This window comes from Macaca thibetana, chromosome 15 (assembly GCF_024542745.1).
Source record: "Macaca thibetana thibetana isolate TM-01 chromosome 15, ASM2454274v1, whole genome shotgun sequence".
In the NCBI taxonomy this organism is placed as follows: Eukaryota; Metazoa; Chordata; class Mammalia; order Primates; family Cercopithecidae; genus Macaca; species Macaca thibetana.
Window position 1 is genome coordinate 61,073,181 of NC_065592.1, and position 20,291 is coordinate 61,093,471.

Here is a 20,291-nt window from a genome sequence, read left to right on the forward strand (position 1 = left end):
GAGATTGCTTTCATACAAGTCAACTTTAAAATTCATTTCTCTAGATAAAATTGGATGGCATTATCAAAGCAAAAAGTGGGATTGTTTCTCAACGTGGAAAGCTTTGAAATAAAAAGTGTTTGGCAATAATAGGCGAGAGGCTCTCTGACAGCATTGTGCTGTCTGAGTGTGTTTTTAAAGGACCCCAATTTTTCAACAAAGGACATCAAAAGAACACCACTACAGTGCAAGCCTGGATTTCTCTGTAGTAGGGCTGGGTAAGAAACAGTGCATTTCAAGTGTCTGATTTTTCTGGCTATTTCTAGGAAACTTTAAAAGTGCTAAACACTTTATGCCTGGGATAGCATAAAGTCTACTTCTAGAAGCAGAATTGAACATAATGTATTTTGGGGTGGTGAACAGGAGAGAAAACATTCTTGAGAGCAATGTCTGATCTGCCATCTCAGTGGAAATCAGTACAATTGAGCATTTCTGCCTCTGTCTACTCTGGTCCATGTGTGGTTCCAGTGTCCTGGAGAATGGCCATCATCCAGAATCTATAAAAGCTGTGGTGGTGGCTTCTTCTGTGTGGCTTTCTTGATAATTGGTGGGACTGTAAGATGAGTCAATCTATTTTTAAACCTGCTGATCCTTCCCATTTCTTGTTCAATGGAATTAATCCCATAGGTTTCCTGGCATATGGATTATTAGGATTCATGGTTTGCAAGCAATAGAAACTGATTCTGACAAACATTGGAGTAAAAGAAAGAAAAAGGAGGAGGGAGAATATGGTGTTAATATTGAGGAACAGCCAAAAATGCAGGCCTTAGAAAGGGCAAGAGCAGAGGGAATCTAAACATCTAATAGCAGGAACTAACAGACATTCTCTCCAAGACTTCCATCTCAGGAACCAGCACTGTGATCATCCAGTTCCTATCAATTTCGCATTTCCAAGGAAGAATCTTACTGTCCCAGCTTGATCAGGAATGAGTAGGGCCTTTTGATCGCCAATCCTACAGGATGCAGGAAATGCTAGAGAAATAGCTACAATGGTGGCTTTAGCTTTGGATTTCCAGATCAGTCTCAACGGATAACACTAATATTCTGAACTCTTCCTGGTTGTCTTTCAGTCATCAAGGAAGTTTTTTCCCATCACGTTCTTTGGCTCCATTACCTGGATTGCAGTATTCTCTTACTTGATGGTCTGGTGGGCCCACCAGGTAAGATTTTGATAGTGACATTCATCTGCCTGGTTTTTCTCCAGTCCTGATTGTCAAGTGTTTAATCATTGTGCTTGCTTTCTGCAACTGCCACAACAGTATTGGGTGTGACACCGACAAGTCAGCATTCCAGGACTAGAGGAATTTATCCACTTAACTTTCCCTAGTCTCCTGGCCGTAGCCTGGAAATGAATCAGCATAGCCTCTGGACAGCCATGTGGAGGCAGGCAAGTCTAACTACGTCTTACTTCTGCAGCCTGACGGACACCAGGACAACCCAGACCTGGGAGCAATGTCAAGATTGTGCCTGCTTCAGTAGTACTTACTTTATCTTGAGCAGCCACTCACCTCACATTCTCACCAGCCTTTCAAAACTGGCTCTAGGAAAGCATCTGGAGACAAAATAGCCTCTTCCTTGAGCTTTACTTTACATAAATGATTATGTATTTTTAACTCAATACAAGTCATAATGTCTATCACAAGAATACACTCTCAGTATTCGTTATTGAAAAACATGAATGAAGAGTAAGAGTCAAGGGTTTCACATTTTCAAAGATAATAGTGGTAACCATTGATAATTGAGTATGTACTACACACCCAGCATTTCACATCCCTTTGTCTTTATAATCTTGACAGTAACCCTATACATAGGTTCAAAGCCTATGAAGGAGGTACTATTATGATCCACAGTTCACAGATAAAGAAGTTAAGCTTAAAGCTGGTAAGATTACCCAAAATCACATAGGTAGAACTAAGATTTTAACCCAGGACTCTGCAACTCCAAAAATCATACTTTTAACCTCTCTTATAAACTACATAAATCCCAAACTTCCCACTTGTATCCTTTGTTTAATATAATCCTAAAATTATTATACTTGGCAACATAAATAAAATATAGCAATTTGAAATAAGGAAATATACACTGAGAACATACGTGAATAGACTTTTCAACAAATGGTGCTGGAATAATTGGATTTCCATATGCCAAAATAAATAAACTTAGATCCTTACCTCATATTTTACATAAAATTTAACTGAAAGTGGATCATAGTTTTAAGTATAAGAGGTAAAGCTATCAAACTTCTAGAGGACAGAAAAAAAAAATCTGTATGACCATAAGCCAGGCAAAGAGTTCTTGGATACAATACCAAAGCATGATCCACGAAAGCAAGAACATTGATTAGATTTCATCAAAATTAAAACTTTTGCTCTTCATGAAACACCATTAAAAAGGAAAAGAAAAACCACAGGCTGGAACAAAATATTTGCAAATCATATACATCTGATAAAGCACTTGTACCCAAGATATAAGCTTAAAGCTCTGTAATAGGAAGGCAAGCATCTTCAAGTATCCTAATTTTAAAGATCTGAACAGATATTTCACCGAAAAAGATACGCAGATGCCTAAAAAGCACAAGAAAATATGCTCAACATCATTATTGATTAAAGAAGTGTAAATCAAAACCATAACAAGATACCACTTTACACCCACTAGGATGGGTATAATAAAAAAGACAGAACCTAACAAGTGTTGATGAGGATGTATAGAAATTCGAATCCTTACATACTGCTGGTAGGAATGTAAAACAGTGCATCCACTTTGGGAAATAGTTTGGCAGTTCCACAAAACAGTAAATATAGAGTTACCATATGATCTAGCAATTCCACTCCTAGGAATAGACTTAAGAGAAATGAAAACATACGTCCACAAACACTTGTACACAAATGTTCAAAGCAGCATTATTCATAATTACCAAAAAGTGAAAACAACCCAAATATCCATCAACTGATGAATGGATAAGCAAAATACGGTATATCCATACAATGGAATATTACACAGTAAAAAAAAATAAAGTACCAATACATGCTACAACATGAAACTCTAAAATATTATGCTAAGTGAAAAAAAGCCAGTCATAAAAGGACACATATGATTTCATTTATATGAAGTGCACAGAACAGGCAAATCTATAGAGACATATAATAGGTTAATATTAATAGTTGCCTAGGATTGGGGAGGTTGGAGGGAAATGCAGAGTGACTGCCAGTGGGTATGGGTTTCTTTTGGGGATGATTAATAAGTTCTAAACCTAAATTATGAAGCCTGCACAACTCTGAATATATTAAAAACCATTGAATTATACACTTTAAAATGGCTAAGTTTTATGGTACGTAAATTATGTCTCAATAAACTTGTAAAAACTAATCACAAGATATCACTTCACAACCACTAGGTTGGCTATTAAAAAAAAAGTGGCATGTGTTGATAAGGATGTGGAGAAACATGGCTGCATATATGTGTAAAAACTTGCAGGCTGCTTGCAGTGGCTCCTGCCTGTAGTCCCAGCACTTTGGGATGCTGAGGCAGGCAGATCCCTTGACCCCAGGAGTTCAAGATCAGCCTGGGCAACATGGCAAAACCCTGTCTTTACAAAAATACAAAAAATTAGCCGGCCATGGTAGCACATGCCTGTAGTCCCAGCTACTCAGGAGGTTGAGGGGGGAGGATCATTTGAGCCCAGGAGGTAAAGGCTGCAATGAGCCAAGATCACACCACTGTACTCCAGCATGAGTGGCAGAGCGACACCCTGTCTTTAAAAAAAAAAAAAAAGTAAAAACAAAAAACTTGCAGAACTGTACACTTTTTAAAAAGGAGAATGAGTTTTACTCTATGTAAAGCATACCTTGGTTTTCAAAAGAATACATGTTACTGCCGGGCGCGGTGGCTCACGCCTGTAATCCCTGCACTTTGGGAGGCCGAGACGGGCGGATCACGAGGTCCGGAGATAGAGACCATCCTGGCTAACACGGTGAAACCCTGTCTCTACTAAAAATACAAAAAATTAGCCGGGCGTAGTGGCGGGCGCCTGTAGTCCCAGCTACTCAGGAGGCTGAGGCAGGGGAACAGCATGAACCCAGGAGGCGGAGCTTGCAGTGAGACGAGATCCCGCCACTGCACTCCAGCCTGGGCAACAGAGCAAGACTCTGCCTCAAAAAAAAAAAAAAAAAGAATACATGTTACTAACAAGATCCACAGAAAACGCTGGCTGATACACTGTCTTATTTCTACAAGTTATTTTATATTATTCATATCACAGTTATTTTACTGACATTTGACTTCAGATTACTCTTCCTGGATATTTCCAAAAAATCATTGGCTTCCTGAGCAAGTTCTCTGTGCCTTGGAGTCATTATTTTCTATACTCATTGAGAGACATTTGCTACCAACACCTGGCAGAAATCACAGCAGAAGGTGGGCTGCTTTTCAGCCTCCAGATGTCCAGGCTGAAAGGACTGTTTGCCATTTATAACATATAATAGTTTTTCTTAATAATCATCTTTTATTTCTTCATATACTAATAAAGAAAAAATGGTGTTTTCCTAACATGCTGGGATATGTTGTTTCCCAGATATTTCTTTTTTGCCATTTTATAGAACATCATTATTCAGGGTTCCATCTTTTTCTTTTTAATGATTACCTTAATTCCAGTCTTGTTTTCTTTTTATTCTTTCAAAGAAAAGGAACACAAATTCAATGCCTGAAACAATAATTTTAAAAAGCCAAGGTGAATGAAAGGCATAAACGGAAGCCTTACTTTTCAATGATGGAAGAGAAGTTTCTCTTTTTTCCTATAGAAATACTTCTTTCAAAACACCCAGACAGCTGAACAAAATAGATTCTGTTCCAAGAAGTCTAGCTCTAACTCTGTTGTTTGTACTTCTGAACTATAAAATCCATAGCAGTTATACCATTTAGTGTTCAACTCTTTTGTTATCAACACTTTTATCATAAATGCTATTTGATAATTTGGCTACTGTTTGGCAAAAAATAAATGTCCTTCACCTACAACGCTTTAACGCAATTTGCCCTTAGCTTTTTTTGGGTTTTTTTTATGGGGTTTTTTTTTTTTTTTTTTTTTTGCCTTTTTGTTTTTGTTATTCTTGTTGCTTATTGTTTTTGCACTTTAATGAATTTAATGGGTGATGAAAATCTGTGGTTAAAGTCAATCCTGCATCTAATATTAGAAGTTAATTTTAAGAGTCAAATAAGACCTTTTGTCTCATTTAGCCAATTAGCATTCTTTCAGATCCTCCTTAAACCAAGGCACAGAACTGCATTACAGAATACTGGGAGCAGCATGGGCCTCATGATTGGCTTTTTTTTTTTTTTTTTTTTTTTAAAGAAAATGAAAGAATTTCCCCAAAAGACTGCTGATATTCTTTCTATTGAAAGCTCTAAGCTTCTCTGGTGCTCCCTGATTTTTCAGAGTACTGTCCCGTCCATGTACCCATCATCTTTACTGATTTGACAAAAGTTAACTTGAGTGAAATGTACTCAAAACAAGCTCATGAAGACTAGTTCTCCTTCCACGAAAGGATTTCTAGAGCCACACAGATTCACCAGGGGTTTGATGTCTAATGAAAATTCTCATGAAGTTTTCCATGATGTGAATTGGCCCCAGTAAGCCCATTTCTGTTCCTGCTACCAGACACCTGACAGTCTAATAAATTGGAGAAGGAAAGGAGTAATGTCTGAGTTATAAAATCTAGTTTTTTGGCCAGGTGCAGTGGCTCACACCTGTAATCCTAGCACTTTGGGAGGCCAAGGCATGCGGATTACCTGAGGTCAGGAGTTCAAGACCAGCCTGGCCAACATGGTGAAACTCCATCTCTACTAAAAATGCAAAAATTAGCCAGGCATGGTGGTAGACGCCTATAATCCCAGCTACTTGGGAGGCTGAGGCAGGAGAATCACTTGAACCTGGGAGGCAGAGGTTTCAGTAAGCCGAGGTCACACCACTGAACTCCAGCCTGGATGACAGAGAGAGACTCCGTCTCAACAAAAGAAAAAAATTAAAATTAAGTATAGGTTTTTTTTTTTTAACATTTACTTTATGCCTGACACTGTGCTATATGCTTCATTTGCATCATCACATATAGTCATCAACAATTCTGAGTGGATATTTTCTTCATTTTACAGATGGGAAAAACCGAGACTCAGGGAAGTTGTCTACCTTGCACTAGGAGTGGCAGGCTAGGATTTGCACCCAGCACTGTCATCTCCCAAGCCAGTGCTCTTAACCACACCACCATCTTTCTCTTCTTCAATTCCTATGTTTTCCTGTATATAGTAGTGTTCAAACTCCAAATAGGAATTATTTTGTTTATATTTTGGGGACAAGGTCTTGCTATGTTGCCCAGTCTGGTCTCGAATGTCCAGGCTCAAGAGATCCTTGTGCCTCAACCCCCAAGTAGCTGCGACTACAGTGCATGCCATTGCGCCCAGCAAATAATTTTTGAAACAGTCGCTACTTTAGAATTCCCTCCAAGAATTATTAAGAATGTTCTAAATGGATTGGAACTTGCCAACAGTGACAATTGTTTAGTCAGCATCTTCTCAGTCTTTGACAATGCTTCACTCCAAATCTAACAAACAATTGACAACTTTTTGCTCAAATAGGGCACTCCTGTGCGAAACTCTTATTGAACTTTTTCTAGGAGAATCAGCAGAAAAATATGCTGGTGAAATCACCTATGTATGCAAATTGATTTGCTTACTCAGCAAATTGGTACTAAGAATCTGCCATGTACCAGGCTCTGTATATTCTGTCAATTAGGGAGATCACAGTGACCAAGGTGAGGATCCTGCATATATGGAACTTACTAATGGGGAGCAGTGATTGTGTGTCCCATGAGGACAGGGTAAGCTAGTTCAGCTCATCAGGCTCTGGAGCAGGCATGACCATCAACATAAAAATATGCTTTTAAGCTAGTAGGAACCACACTATTTCTTATAAAAATAAGAATTTTTTAAAAAGGATTAAGAAATGAGTGTATTCTATTTCCAAAAAGCCTTTATCCTTATGTGCTATTTTGGCCCTTTAAATTTTTTCCAAAAATGCTGGACATCATCAGATAACCTATCAGAAACCAGATGGAAAGCATTATCTTGAAGGTTTTCAGAGCCACAGTTCACCAACACCAGCAAAACATATATAGGTTTTAAAAGTCCCAAGAGGCCAGGCACAGTGGCTCACACCTGTAATCCCAACACTTTGGGAGGCCAAGGCAGGAGGATCTCGAGGCCAGGAGTTCAAGACCAGCCTGGGCAACATAGTAAGACCCATCTCTAAAAAATATTAGCCAGGTGTGGCAGTGCTCACATGTGGTCCCAGCTACTCTGGAGGCTAAAGTTGGAAGATCGCTTGAGCCCAGGAGGTTGAAGCTGCAGTGAGCTATGGCTGTGCCACTTCACTCCAGACTGGGCAACAGAGCAAGAACCCATCTCTAAAAATAAAAATAGAAAGTTTTTCTAGAAAGTCCCAAGGAGACAAATTGCTCAAGAGAATGGAGGAGCTTCCACCTGAGACTAGACCAACCTTTCAAAATAGAACTCATCAGTCTTAAAAGGCAAAGACAAAGACCAAAAAAAAAAAAAAAAAAAAAAAAAAAAAAAAAAAGTTAATAACCACCCTCCCCTTGCTTTTCAATAATAATGTACTATTTACAAAGAGTCTTTCACAAATTTTCATTTAGTCCTCACAAGTACCTGCTAAAGTAGGTATTATTATCCCAAGTTTATAGATGGGAAAGTGAGGATCAAAGACATTGTACAATTGGTACAGTAAGCAAAATGTCAAGAAATTAACACATACCAAAGCCAGATCTTGGATCCAGGTCCTCTGATTTTCTGGCATTTGCTTCTCCACAGATGCTTTGCTGTGTGTTACCAAAACCCAAAACACCCAGCATTGAGTTTCCAGTGGAAATGATAGAATCTTGAAGTGTTTAAGAATGGGTTATAGATACTAGGAGATGCTAAAGGAAAATTGAGACCTTGGGTGTCAGTCCTTGGTTTTGGTAGTAAGTTGAAGGGCAAATCTGCCACAGGACTTTGTGCCACTGCCCCTAGATTCCATGGCCAATTGACTTTTCTACCTCTAATCCTGGAGCTTCCCTGACTCAGTCTTAGAAAGCACCATATAAACGCTGCACTCTAGCCCTCTAGAGCTCTTTATCGGAGATTATCTGTTTCTCATGTGAACATTCCTGATGCCTTGGGTCTGAATATCCTAAAAATATAAACTCTATTAGCAATGATTGTGGCTTATTCATCTTTATCATCTCAGCACTTCGCATAGCACAGTATGGAAATGCATTAAAAGGAGGTTGCATTGAAATTTTTGTGGTTTTTATGATTTTGTAACTTCAAACACTGAGATGTGTATTCCCGTCCTGACATTTAGGTTGGAGAGACAATCGGCATCAGTGAAGAGATTATGGGCCTGACCATCTTGGCTGCTGGGACCTCCATCCCTGATCTTATCACCAGTGTCATAGTGGCCCGGAAGGGGTTAGGGGACATGGCTGTGTCCAGCTCTGTTGGAAGCAACATTTTTGACATCACTGTAGGGTGAGTAGAGATAGTTCTACAAAGGTGCACACCAGCTCCACCAGTGTCTTTGTCTTCTTAGAAGCTGCAAAGACATGACCAGGATCTCTGAGCCTACGACTAACCAATACCAATACAGAGTAAAGACTGAGAATACCATTTCATTTCCCCAATTCTATTTCTCATTTCAGAGAACTTAATGAAAAATAAGTCATCCCTAGACAAGCAGAAACACATATCTACATACAGAATGGATATTTTAGGAAATATTTTGGGAGAATTTCACTTATATAACAACATTCAAGTGGAACTGAGATATCATGTGATAGCTTCATGATAAGAATGTTCACATTCTAATTTTAATTCAAGTCCCCACCAGCCTAAGGTGAGATTTGGATTTTAAGGTAGATTGGGACAAACATAGGCCCACCATACATATCTTGTATCCTTCCTTGGAAAATACTGACAATCTTGGCATTACCATTTCTTTATCTGCACTGGTGAAGATATTCTAGGTTTTCTGAAAGCCAGAAGGTGAGATCTGTTCTTACAATGAAACAAACGTGAGCTCTCAATATGAATAATCACTAAAGTGAATCGGATTGGGGTTTGGGGTGCTGTGATCTCTACCATTTTATTTAACTTGTCAAAAGTAAAAGTGGTCTGACAAACTTGAACATCAGTACCCTGAGAAATAAGACATAAGACATTATCCTTACGTTCCCTGGAGTACTGGGCTCCTAACACTTGAGTTTGGAACCTTACTGAAAGCACCTACTTTCTCATTGAATATCTTAAATATTGTTCTGTCTTGCACCTTTTCATTACCATATTGTTTTTCCTACAGTGTCTACCATGTGCACTGTGTGTACATTTTTCTCCATTTCAGCCACACAATAATCCTATGAAGTATTATCACCCCTATTATTCAGATAAAAATACTGAAAGGCCCAGAGTTCACACAACTATTAAATGCAGTAGCTAGGATTTGAACAAAGAGTCTGTGCTATCAATTGTAGCACTCTCTGCATAAAACTCTGCTGTGAGTGTCCACTGTCTCAATCACACATGAGCCCCCACTGAAGAGCTCTCCATGCTTGTCTGACTGGAAAACTCTGACTTATCCTTTCAGTGACAACTTAAATCCTGATTTCTGATTCCCCTGGGCCCGACTTAGAGGCTCTTGTCCCTATAAACTCTCTGTACGTCTTACTCTTGTCCTGGTATATCTGCCTACCAGACTGTGCATCCCCAAGAGCAGGAACTCCTCAGAGCTTACTGCATTGCTGTCACTGGTAGTTGTTTGACACATGTTTGTGGAATGGATGGATGGATGGATGGGTGAATGAATGAATGCCTAAACAGTGTTTCTCAATTCTGTGGTCCAAATATTCATAGTAGTGTTCTTGATCAATCTCTTGTAAAAAAAAATAATGGTAATGTTCTATAGTATATTATGAAGAATTACAAAATGCTTTTTGTTCATTATTCTTAAATTATATAAACACACAAATGGAAGTTTAAAGAAAAGTCACTCCTAATTCTATCACTCAGAAACAACACTTCTTTTTTGTTTGTTTTCTTCCATGTATTTCACAAAGTTTTCTTAGTAAAATATTCAGTTTTATCTGCTTGGAAGGCTTTTATTTTTCCATTTTAAAGCAATATATGCCTGGCATAAAGACGCATCTATGAATAAATTAGTAATTCATAACCATTTTTCTAAGACTCTTCATAGCTCATAAGTAACATTTTGTGGCTTCAAATTTTCCCTCTTGTTTTTCAGTGGCTTTTTCCTTTTCTTTTATAGGATTTTTTAAATTGTTCTGCTATGGGAGTTTTGATGAACATCTTTATGAAGAAAAACCTCTTTCAATTGTTTTGTTAGGATAAATTCCTTTAAGCAGTATTAATGAACTAAATATTTTGAACATCTTAATGGCTATTGATGTATTTTGTATATTTCTTTTCCAAAAAGTTCTTTCCCAAGAAATTACACCAGCTTACAACATTTTTGACAATATATTGAGTGATGTCATTAGCAATATATTAAGTGTAAAAGTTTCTTCATAGCTTTGCCAGCATTTTCTTTATGCTTCTGAAATTAACATATACTCACAGATATAGAAAATAAAAATAAAGGTCCAGGGTGCAGTGGCTCACACCTGTAATCCCAGCACTTTGGGAGGCCGAGGCGGGCGGATCACAAGGTCAAGAGACTGAGACCATCCCGGCCAACATGGTGAAACCCCGTCTCTACCGAAAATACAAAACTTACCTAGGCATGGCAGCGTGCGCCTGCAGTCCCAACTACTCAGGAAGCCGAGGCAGGAGAATCGCTTGAACCCAGGAGGCGGAGGTTGCAGTGAGCTGAGATCGCGCCACTGCACTCCAGCCTGGGTGACAGAGCAAGACTCCGTCTCAGAAAAAAAAAAGAAAAGAAAAATAAAGCTTAAAGATCAATAACTCACCACCCTTTTGAAATTCTTGTGTATTTCACATGATTGAAATTACATTGCTATTTGTGTGTATGTATGCATCTTTCATTTTTAGCTTACAATTGTATTATGGCTGTTTTCCTGTAGCATTCTAAGCTTGTGATTTTTAAACAGCTATATAACATTACATTTACTTATTTGCTATTTAACTACTTCCCTGTTATTAGAGGTTATTAGAGATACTCAGTTTTTTATTATTCAAAATAACACTGAAATGATCATTTTCTGAGTCAAATTTAATCTGCATTTTCAGTTATTTTTATACTTAATTCCTGACAATAGAATTGGTAGACCAGGCCGGGCGCGGTGGCTCACGCCTGTAATCCCAGCACTTTGGGAGACCGAGGCGGGCGGATCACAAGGTCAGGAGATCGAGACCACGGTGAAACCCCGTCTCTACTAAAAATACAAAAAATGAGCCGGGCGCGGTGGCGGGCGCCTGTAGTCCCAGCTACTCGGGAGGCTGGGGCAGGAGAATGGCATGAACCCAGGAGGCGGAGCTTGCAGTGAGCCAGGATCACGCCACTGCACTCCAGCTTGGGTGACAGAGCGAGACTCCATCTCAAAAAAAAACAAACAAACAAACAAAAAAAAAGAATTGGTAGACCCAAAGGCATGAAAAATGTCATTTTCCCCCGAAAGGTTTTTGCAAGCCATTTGTAGTGCTATTAAACTCAACTTCACTAGAAGCGTATGTGTGTGTGTTTGTGTGTGTGTGTGTGTGTGTGTGTGTGTGTGTGTGTGTGTGTGTGTGTGTAATAAGAATAAAATTGGTTTTGGTCTTTTCTTCACGAGATGGAAGAAGAGTTTCCCAGACCAAGTCCCTGTCAACGGCTCTCAGTTTGGCATCACCGCCACTCTCAGGCCCTCCCCTTCCCTTTTCTGACTTTTCACTGCTGACCCCAGGATGCCAAGGCTGCCCCCTCCCACTAAGAACTGGAATTACCCCTTGTTCCCAGGCTGGGAACCCCTCCCCGACAAGTTCACAGAAGGAAGCCCCTCCTGGCCAGGCTCTAGTGGATAAAGTGCCTGTACTGATCCCCACAAGGCAGTAACATCGATCACTTCAGCTTGGCCCAGGTTAATATATGCACCCAGTTAGGGACTGCATGTGCCAGGCCTGGAATTTCAAAGATCCACAATGCATGGGCTCTGCCTTCCAATTCCCTCTTCTCCAGCATAGGAGGCAGATCTATAAACTCACTGCCCCTTTCACCCTCATTATTTCTGTCTTCCTTTGGAGAACGTAATGTTTCAAAAGAGTACCTCCTCTTCCACACCCTGAGACTAGGCCAAAACTGAACCTCCCTTAGCTTTTGTCATTCAGAAAGCTCAGCCAGCCAAGCAGGTATCTCCTTAGCCACGATGCTGTCTTTAGGCTGATGGGTAGAGCCAGACGCCTATCACCAGCCACTTGGAAATGCCCATGTCCCCTGAGCCCTGCACTCCCAGCATCTTCCTTTCTCAGAGTCCTAGTCAACACTTGTGGTGTAGTGGAAACTAGCTCTCCTGAGGGCTTTCAGAATCACCACTCTGGATAGGAAACACAAGAGATCCTCAGATTTTAAAAGCTGAATGACAAGGGAGAAAACAGGTATAAAAATATATAATAAAGTTTTTAAAAAAAAAAACACATCACAAATGTAAGATACTGCCTTCCTTAAATCTTTCAAAAAGACCAATTTTTCATCAAACAATTGTCAACATCTTTCCCAGAATAAACTTCAGACTATGATATTGTATCATGGCCCCCACCACCGTCATTTAATTTCACTTGCCTTTAGATTGTTATTTAAGTCATTGCTATTCTTTGTCTCCATTTTTTAATTTTTTCTCATTTTCACCACTCATTTCTCTACCTTTTTTGCACCTGCCTGCTCCCTTCACCCTGTGCAAATCCTGCAATTCACCTTTTTAGGACTGAAAGCAACATTTTAATCTCAACTAGGAAGGAAACAAAATAATTTCCAATCAAATTCACAAATGCAGAAATCACCGACAGCAGTCATGTCTTTGATGTTGTCTAACTGTTCTCCCTGCTCTGAATTCAGTCAGAACATAAAGGTTTTTAAAGTCTTATTTCCTTATGTGGTTTCCTGGGCCAACCGTGCCCGAGTCATAGTGAACCTAACAAGACACACAGATTAGAGTTCCTAAGAAAGTAGTAGGTTGTTTGCCTTCTTCAACGTGTCTGACTACTCCCCCCTTGTCTTCCCACTCCCCTCTGCCCTGCTTCCCTCCTGCACAGGCTCCCACTGCCCTGGCTCCTGTACACGGTCATTCACAGATTCCAGCCAGTGGCTGTCAGCAGCAATGGCCTCTTCTGTGCCATCGTCCTTCTCTTCATCATGCTGCTCTTCGTCATCCTCTCCATTGCCCTCTGCAAGTGGCGAATGAACAAAATCCTGGGCTTCATCATGTTTGGCCTCTACTTTGTGTTCCTGGTGGTGAGCGTTCTCCTGGAAGACAGAATTCTTACATGCCCTGTCTCCATCTAGTAGGAAAAGCCATATCTTGCACCAGCAGCGTGAATGATCCCTCCCCACTCTGGGCTCTGGGCTCCTTGACCTCTTGAGAAGAGGCAGCTGGCACACAGCCCTGGGTACCAAGTGTCCCTCCTTGATGGATTTGAGGAGAGATGGATTCACACTGGACCCATTCACTTCACAGGCTGCTTCCACCTTGCCTACTCAAATGACTTCATGTAAGAGACAAAGAGAACCGTCAATATGGGGCTTCTCCCTATTCACCACTGACAGGTACTCCTCGCTGGTCGGAGGTACATTCGATGCAAACAACGACAGAGGCTATATATATACACCTATAAATATACATATTATAAATATACGCACATGAACACACAAATCCTGCCTGTTCCTGTACTATACCTCTCCTTCCATACCTATAGATTAGTACATACCTGTAAATAAATAGAAAGAAAAATTTTATATATATATATAATCATATATATATAAAAGTACAAATGCATCTTTTTCAGGGATAGCTCTAGTATATTTATAGTACTTATTTGAAGAGGGGCATCAACCTGCAGTCTGGACTTTACCTCTTAAGTGCAAGAGGAGAACTAATGGAACCAGTAGACAAAGGTAGCATTGCTGTGACCTTCAGCCTGCCTTGGACTTACTGGGATCCTGCCTAGTAAGGTAGATGGTTCAGGGAAATAGTTTGCAGGGAGGAGGGCTTAGTGGAGAAGGTCTGTAGGGCCCTGAATTGAGCCTTCCAAAACATTCCCACAAGCCAAACAGGGAGACCATCTGCCCACCTCCAACTGAGTACCCTGACCAAGAAAGTCAGGGTACTTAGGACAGACAGAGGTTAAAAACCTAGGCTGGGTGGACATTGGTTTGGGGAAGCAGGGAGGTAACCAGGGTTGGGCTTTTTGTTTTGTTTTGTTCTTATATTGTCCCAGCATGCAAGTAGAAAATATGACTACAAACCAAATTAGTGCTTTTTCTAGGACAGCAAGACTATATAAACTCAACCTGTATTTTTCCAGTGCATGTCCCATCATCATCAAAAGAAGGGGGTAAGTTTAGCTGTGATTGTCATTTAGATATATTTTGATGCTAAGGGCTGCCAAGAGAGCCTAGATGTGTGATAAGAAACCATCCAGTAAAGGTGCTTAGTGGGCCTTGCCACCTAATGGGATGAAAGGGCATAGTTCTTTAAAACGTTTTCCAATGTAGTCATAAAGGGCTTTAGTGTCTGAAGAAATCATTATTCCCAATAGCACTAAATTAACTCTGATCAGCACTGCTTGGGTTGAGACAGATTAGAGATGCTTGAAAAGGCATTTACACACTCAGTGCACCCCAGGAAGGTTTCCGAGTGCTAGGTCGAGTTGTACCAGGACCAGACTTTGGTTAAAGTTCTTGTAACATCTATGTTTCTTCTTCCATCAGGACCTTATCTGGGATTCTGTCTAGGTTTTAGAGTACACTGTATTTGACAGCTTCCTTACACTGGTTTCAAGCTATTCCTCTAACAATTTGATTTCTTGATTTTGCTCAACATTACATGGAATATTTTAATTTCATGCATTCAATGCCCGCAAGTTCTGCATGACACCTTGTGTGACTTCTCAGATCTATGTCAGTAGAAAATAAAGCCAGCAAGGGGGAAAAAATAGGCAAACTAAATCAGTGGAAAACTATATAGAGCGCTTTTCATTTCTCCAAGTCATGCTTTCTTTAAAATCAGTTGAAAAATTGAATCAAGGATGGTTCATTATTCTGTACCCATCCTATGTCTTAAGTCGGTACATACGGCATATGGGAAATTTCACCGTATGTGTTCCTATCTCCAATCTATTCTCTCATTGACGCCTGCTATGATTTTCTTGTGACCACATACCTCTTAACATAGGAAGATAGGATGCAGAACTCACAGCGGAATAAGAGGAAAGGTAACCTGACAGCCCCAGATCAAGCTCAGTATTCCTTCCAGAAAACCCCAGCTCACCCCACAGAGCATGGCAATAACAGGAAATGCCCATCATTGCTCTTCACCCAGAAGCAAAAAGCACTTCAAACCCGAGGCCCCCTGGGAAAACAAGAAATCAAGATGGCTGCCAGTCAGAGGCTGGTTTTCACGTCTCTCCAACTCGGCAGAGCGGGGCCTTCAGATGTGTGACAGTGCCTGCCAAGCTATTGAAACACCATCCAATAGAGGCACTCAGTGGAACCTGCCACCTAATGGGAATGAATCGCATTCATCAAGGTCAGGACTTCGTACTGGGGCAAGAATTTGTGCTACTTCCTTTGAGTGAAAGAATGAGGAAGTGAACTTTAACGTTAAAAAACTCCAGTTGTTTTCCCTGTATATTTTCTGAAGGGCAGCAAAGTTGGTTATTGTGTGAATTTTATATTATTGACCGGTGTGTTGTTTGAAACAAGGTTTAAATAGGTGACTGACTCAACTGCAAACAGATTATGTAAAACAAAAGTTGAAGGAGACCTGGTGCCGCCCTCTTCTTATTCCTGATCCTCCCCCTGCTTCCTCACTCCCTCCCATTTATTCCCAGCTCACAGTGAAGAATGATCCAAGCAGCTATGGTGCCCTTTGCTTGTCTCAGAGCTCCACTTCACAGGAAGTATTGTGGTCTTTCATGTGAAGTTGCATTTGAGAAGACAAAATTTCCAAGCCCCGTTCCCACATCAGTCATGTGCACTGAGCCTGACTTACAATAGCACTGCTCCCTCACTGGATGGGACACAAGTGATTCCACAGCCTGCCCTTGCTTTCCCTTCATTTCTGTATAAGTGGTTATGTGTTGAGCCAGGGTAAATTCAGAGAGATGTGTACAGAGTTCAACAATGGGTCTTTAAACCATTCAAATCATTGGCATAATTATAAGAAAGAACTTTCCACATCATGGTTTCTAAAACAGGACATCTCTAACTCCTTTCCTGCATGCCTGTGTATATACATATATAAATATATATATATCTTTATACCAGATCTTTATGTACACATATAATATGACTTACATCATCACCCTCTGACCCCATCACATTCAGGATTCTAAAACAGGGAGCATCAAGTTTGCCAAAGTCAAGGAAGAGGAAAGTCATGCACACAAACCAAAGGGAACATTTCTTCCTGGTTTCATAAGGTTGTTTGTTCCATACACGTATACCTACAAATATTCACGTTATGTACCCATATTTTCCCACCCTAAGAATATCGATTTATAGCCTTAAGGAACTCAGTCAGCCATATCCCTAATGCTGATATAGAGGCAAAGAATACACAACAGAAAATACAGAGCAAAAATTTAGACTGCAGATACTCTCTTTGCTTCTCTGGAGCAGGGTATAAAAGATATCAACAATTCAAGAGCCAACATTGTATTAATCCATCTACAGTAAACAAGTTGCACGCAAATGATTTCATTTACTCACAGCAAACCAAGCAGGTCTTGCTTGCTGTCACCGCCTGCCCTCCCCCATACTTCCAAGGCAGCAGAGCAGCTTGGCTCAAACTGACAATTCCCAAATAGAAACTCCTAAATTGCATCTGAGAATGCCCGTGCCATCTCCAGCTGCCCTCTGCACCTGACCAGATCCTGATGAACTGAAGCTGAAGATTAGATGGTGTTTTTGCAGCTTCCCAGGACCTAAACTGAGTCAGTGACAGAGCAATGATATATGCAGGGACTAAGGGATAGGGTTGTTTATACTCTCGGCAGATGCAGAATGTCCTAAAGCCTTGCCCAGAAGATTATAAAAAGAGGCGGAGACTGTTTTATATTCAGGGAAAATGCTTTGTAAGGCTTCTAACAGGTGTCACCTGACAAGGGCCATTATAATTTATTTTATAGGGAAGACATCAATCAGGTGGTTTGGAGCCCTTTCAGCAAAACACAGCTGCCTCACTGATTAGACATTTGACAACGTTAATGTACATCCATTCCTGGGCAGGGAGAGAGTTGGCAAACTCCCCACCACTGCACATAGCTTTTAAAGGCCTCTGCAACAGTGTGAGAAGAGGTGAGCTACAAAGGCAGCCCACCTCCAAACCACCTTAACAAAAAGTTGACCAAAGAAATGACACCTGGTAGAGTGGCTGGCCAGATAGAGTTGAAGAAGATGGAAGTTGTGTTAAATGCTCTGCAGAAATTACTGCATTGGACTATCTAACATGGGTCTGATGGCAAGCATTTCAGAACATGTCCGTGTGCTTTCCTCCCCACATCTGCCAAACACACACCCACGTTCCTACACACACGCAAGATTATGTGGATGCTATGCTTCCTTGCACCTGGACAGATTTTTTTTCCAGTAAGTAGGTGGCCCTATTATAGGTGGCAGCTCTGTTCCAGAAGAAAGTGAAGCTGTTCTCAGGGTGATTTCTGGAAAAAACAACTCTCTCCTGAAAGCATGCATAGAAGTCAGTGCTCACTCTTGCTAAGCCACATCTTCCTTAGCCATTCAGCTTAGTATTTTTAAAAGATACCTCCTCAACCCCTATACCTCTTTCAACAATATTGTCTTTAATTACTAAATAAGGCCTTGTCATTAAGAGTGGGTTAGGGAAAAAAATAGAATAAGGAAAGGGAAGAAAGGAGATATTAATCTCCTAGGATTCTAAGAAACCAAGTATCACATTGAAATATATCCCTATGTAGTTTGAAATGGTTACAAATATCAGGCTATGTTTAGCCAATTACAAGAGCCCATATACGGTTTTAGATTTTTTTAAAAAAATAAATAAACCATCTCAGGAAGACCTTGGGAAAGAAAAGTAACCCTGCCCTATTCCACCATCTATTTACAGTTGGCTCCCTGACCCTGCCTCTGCTTCTATCTTTGTGTTTCATTTTTAATCTCGCAGCTTCATATTTTTTAAATATATAGCAAACAAGAAAAGCAATAAGGGAACTACTACACAGCCAGCTCAACTCTATTACTTCTTATTACACCATGGCAATATTCCTTTTTCACCGGGAGCTTTGGACCTGCACAGGTTGTGGCAGGTAATCACCAGGAGCTTGTAGGCATCTGTAGAAATCACAGGCACACTCATGTTTGCTCTAGAAGGACTCTGTTTTCCACACTGACTCCCGCCAGCTAATGTACACACTGGCATTTTGCATGCCTTCCTCACACGTGGGACACCAGCCTTGCTCAGAACCACCCAAACTCCATGGAGGTCCTTAATGTGGTTAGGGACAGATTTCTTAAGAAAGTAAGAAACAGCTACAAAGGACAAGCAAATCCACAAGTCAGGCAGCATTTGAGAGGCAAAAATGACCTTGCAATTACGACGGGATAGGCAACTCTTTTCAAATTAGTGTACAAATAGTGAGGGACTGTGTAGGGCACCATATTATCTAAGCCAAAGCACTTCTACTAGATCATTCATTGACAGGCTGGAAAACCTAATAAAATTTTTAAAACCAGACAAATATCTAAGTCTGAAAGAATGCCATGGAGCTTGCATAGGCTCCCACCAAAGATGTAATTCCATTAAGAGGGTTTGTCTAGTCTATCACGCTAATCCAAAGGATAATCCTCTTACGGGGGAGATCCCAGCATAGATGCTGGTGTGACCCAGCTCCATGTTTAACAACCATCAGCATCAGAAAAAGCCTCCCTCCAAGTTAACCCAAACCCCTCCCCTTAATGAACCTGTTTTTTTGTTGGCAGAAAGTAACTGCATCTGGGCACTCTTCACTCTTTGCCCCATAGTTAGAAGTCACCACTATGTTCTTTACCTATTTTCATTAAAATTATCTTTAGATTTTTGAGTCTTTAACCCTCTTAATTTTTATAGCTTCTCTCTACTAAGCCTTTTTAAATTCTTTGTATTGTTCTTAAATGATTAGTCATAGTTCTTATGACTAATCATAATCACTGTCTGAACAGTGTTGAACTATACTGGGTGCAGCATGACCATGAAGCCCTGGTGAAGTCAAGGTCACAAACTGTTTCTAAGGTCGTTAGGTCATAATCTCAGACTCACAAAGAACTCACAATCGGGAAGACACCACTTTAGATTACTCCAAAGCTCTGGGCCTGCACTTACACTCACTAATTTATCAAGAGGAATCAATGTTTTTATTTTAAAAATGAAACTGGGGTAAATGGTTGGATCTCCACTTATTAACCAGTACTACAGTGTGTTTACATCCTTTTGTGTGGTAGGTTGGATAGAACTTGTAAAGCTGCTGATTGATCTCATGGACTAGGGTTCACCAAAAGGATGGGAATTTGTTTCTACATTCTTACATATTGGGTTGCATATTCCTTCATAATGGATCCGTAAGTAACTAAGGCCTTGGAGACTAACAGGCCTCCAAAATACTCAGCTAACCAAAAGAAAATACTAATTTTTTAAATCATGTCATAAAAAATAGAAAAGTAAAAAAAGTCTGAAACTTTGAATAAAATTATTTTAAGGATGAAATTACATGCATGAATTAAGGGTAGGTAACTTCTTGCCATTTAATTACACAAATCCCCAATTCTTCTCATCAGAATAAAACTGAAGGACAATGGATGCCTTTTGGGTTTTTTAATTTTTTAATATTGCACTTTATAGTACTTCATAAGAGACAATTGTCTTAATTAAAGCCATAAAATACCAATAATACATATATTCAGGGCTTCTGAATATAGTCAATCAATAAGCAGTCCATGAGTCATTCCTGTTTTGTATTGTTTATTGTAAATTGGA

General features: G+C 40.1%; 1 protein-coding gene across 3 annotated transcripts in view; it reads left to right on the forward strand.

Moving 5' to 3' along the window:
* The window catches only part of SLC24A2 (solute carrier family 24 member 2), a 276,863-nt gene extending 257,856 nt beyond the window's left edge, over positions 1–19,007 (forward strand). For all 3 annotated transcript variants that reach the window (XM_050761328.1, XM_050761330.1, XM_050761329.1), the window contains 3 exons: positions 1,110–1,199; positions 8,447–8,613; positions 13,339–19,007. In XM_050761328.1, coding sequence (XP_050617285.1) covers positions 1,110–1,199; positions 8,447–8,613; positions 13,339–13,588 — 507 coding nt within the window. In that variant the 3' untranslated portion in view covers positions 13,589–19,007. The remainder of the gene's footprint in view (positions 1–1,109; positions 1,200–8,446; positions 8,614–13,338) is intronic.
* The last annotated feature ends 1,284 nt before the right edge of the window (positions 19,008–20,291 follow it).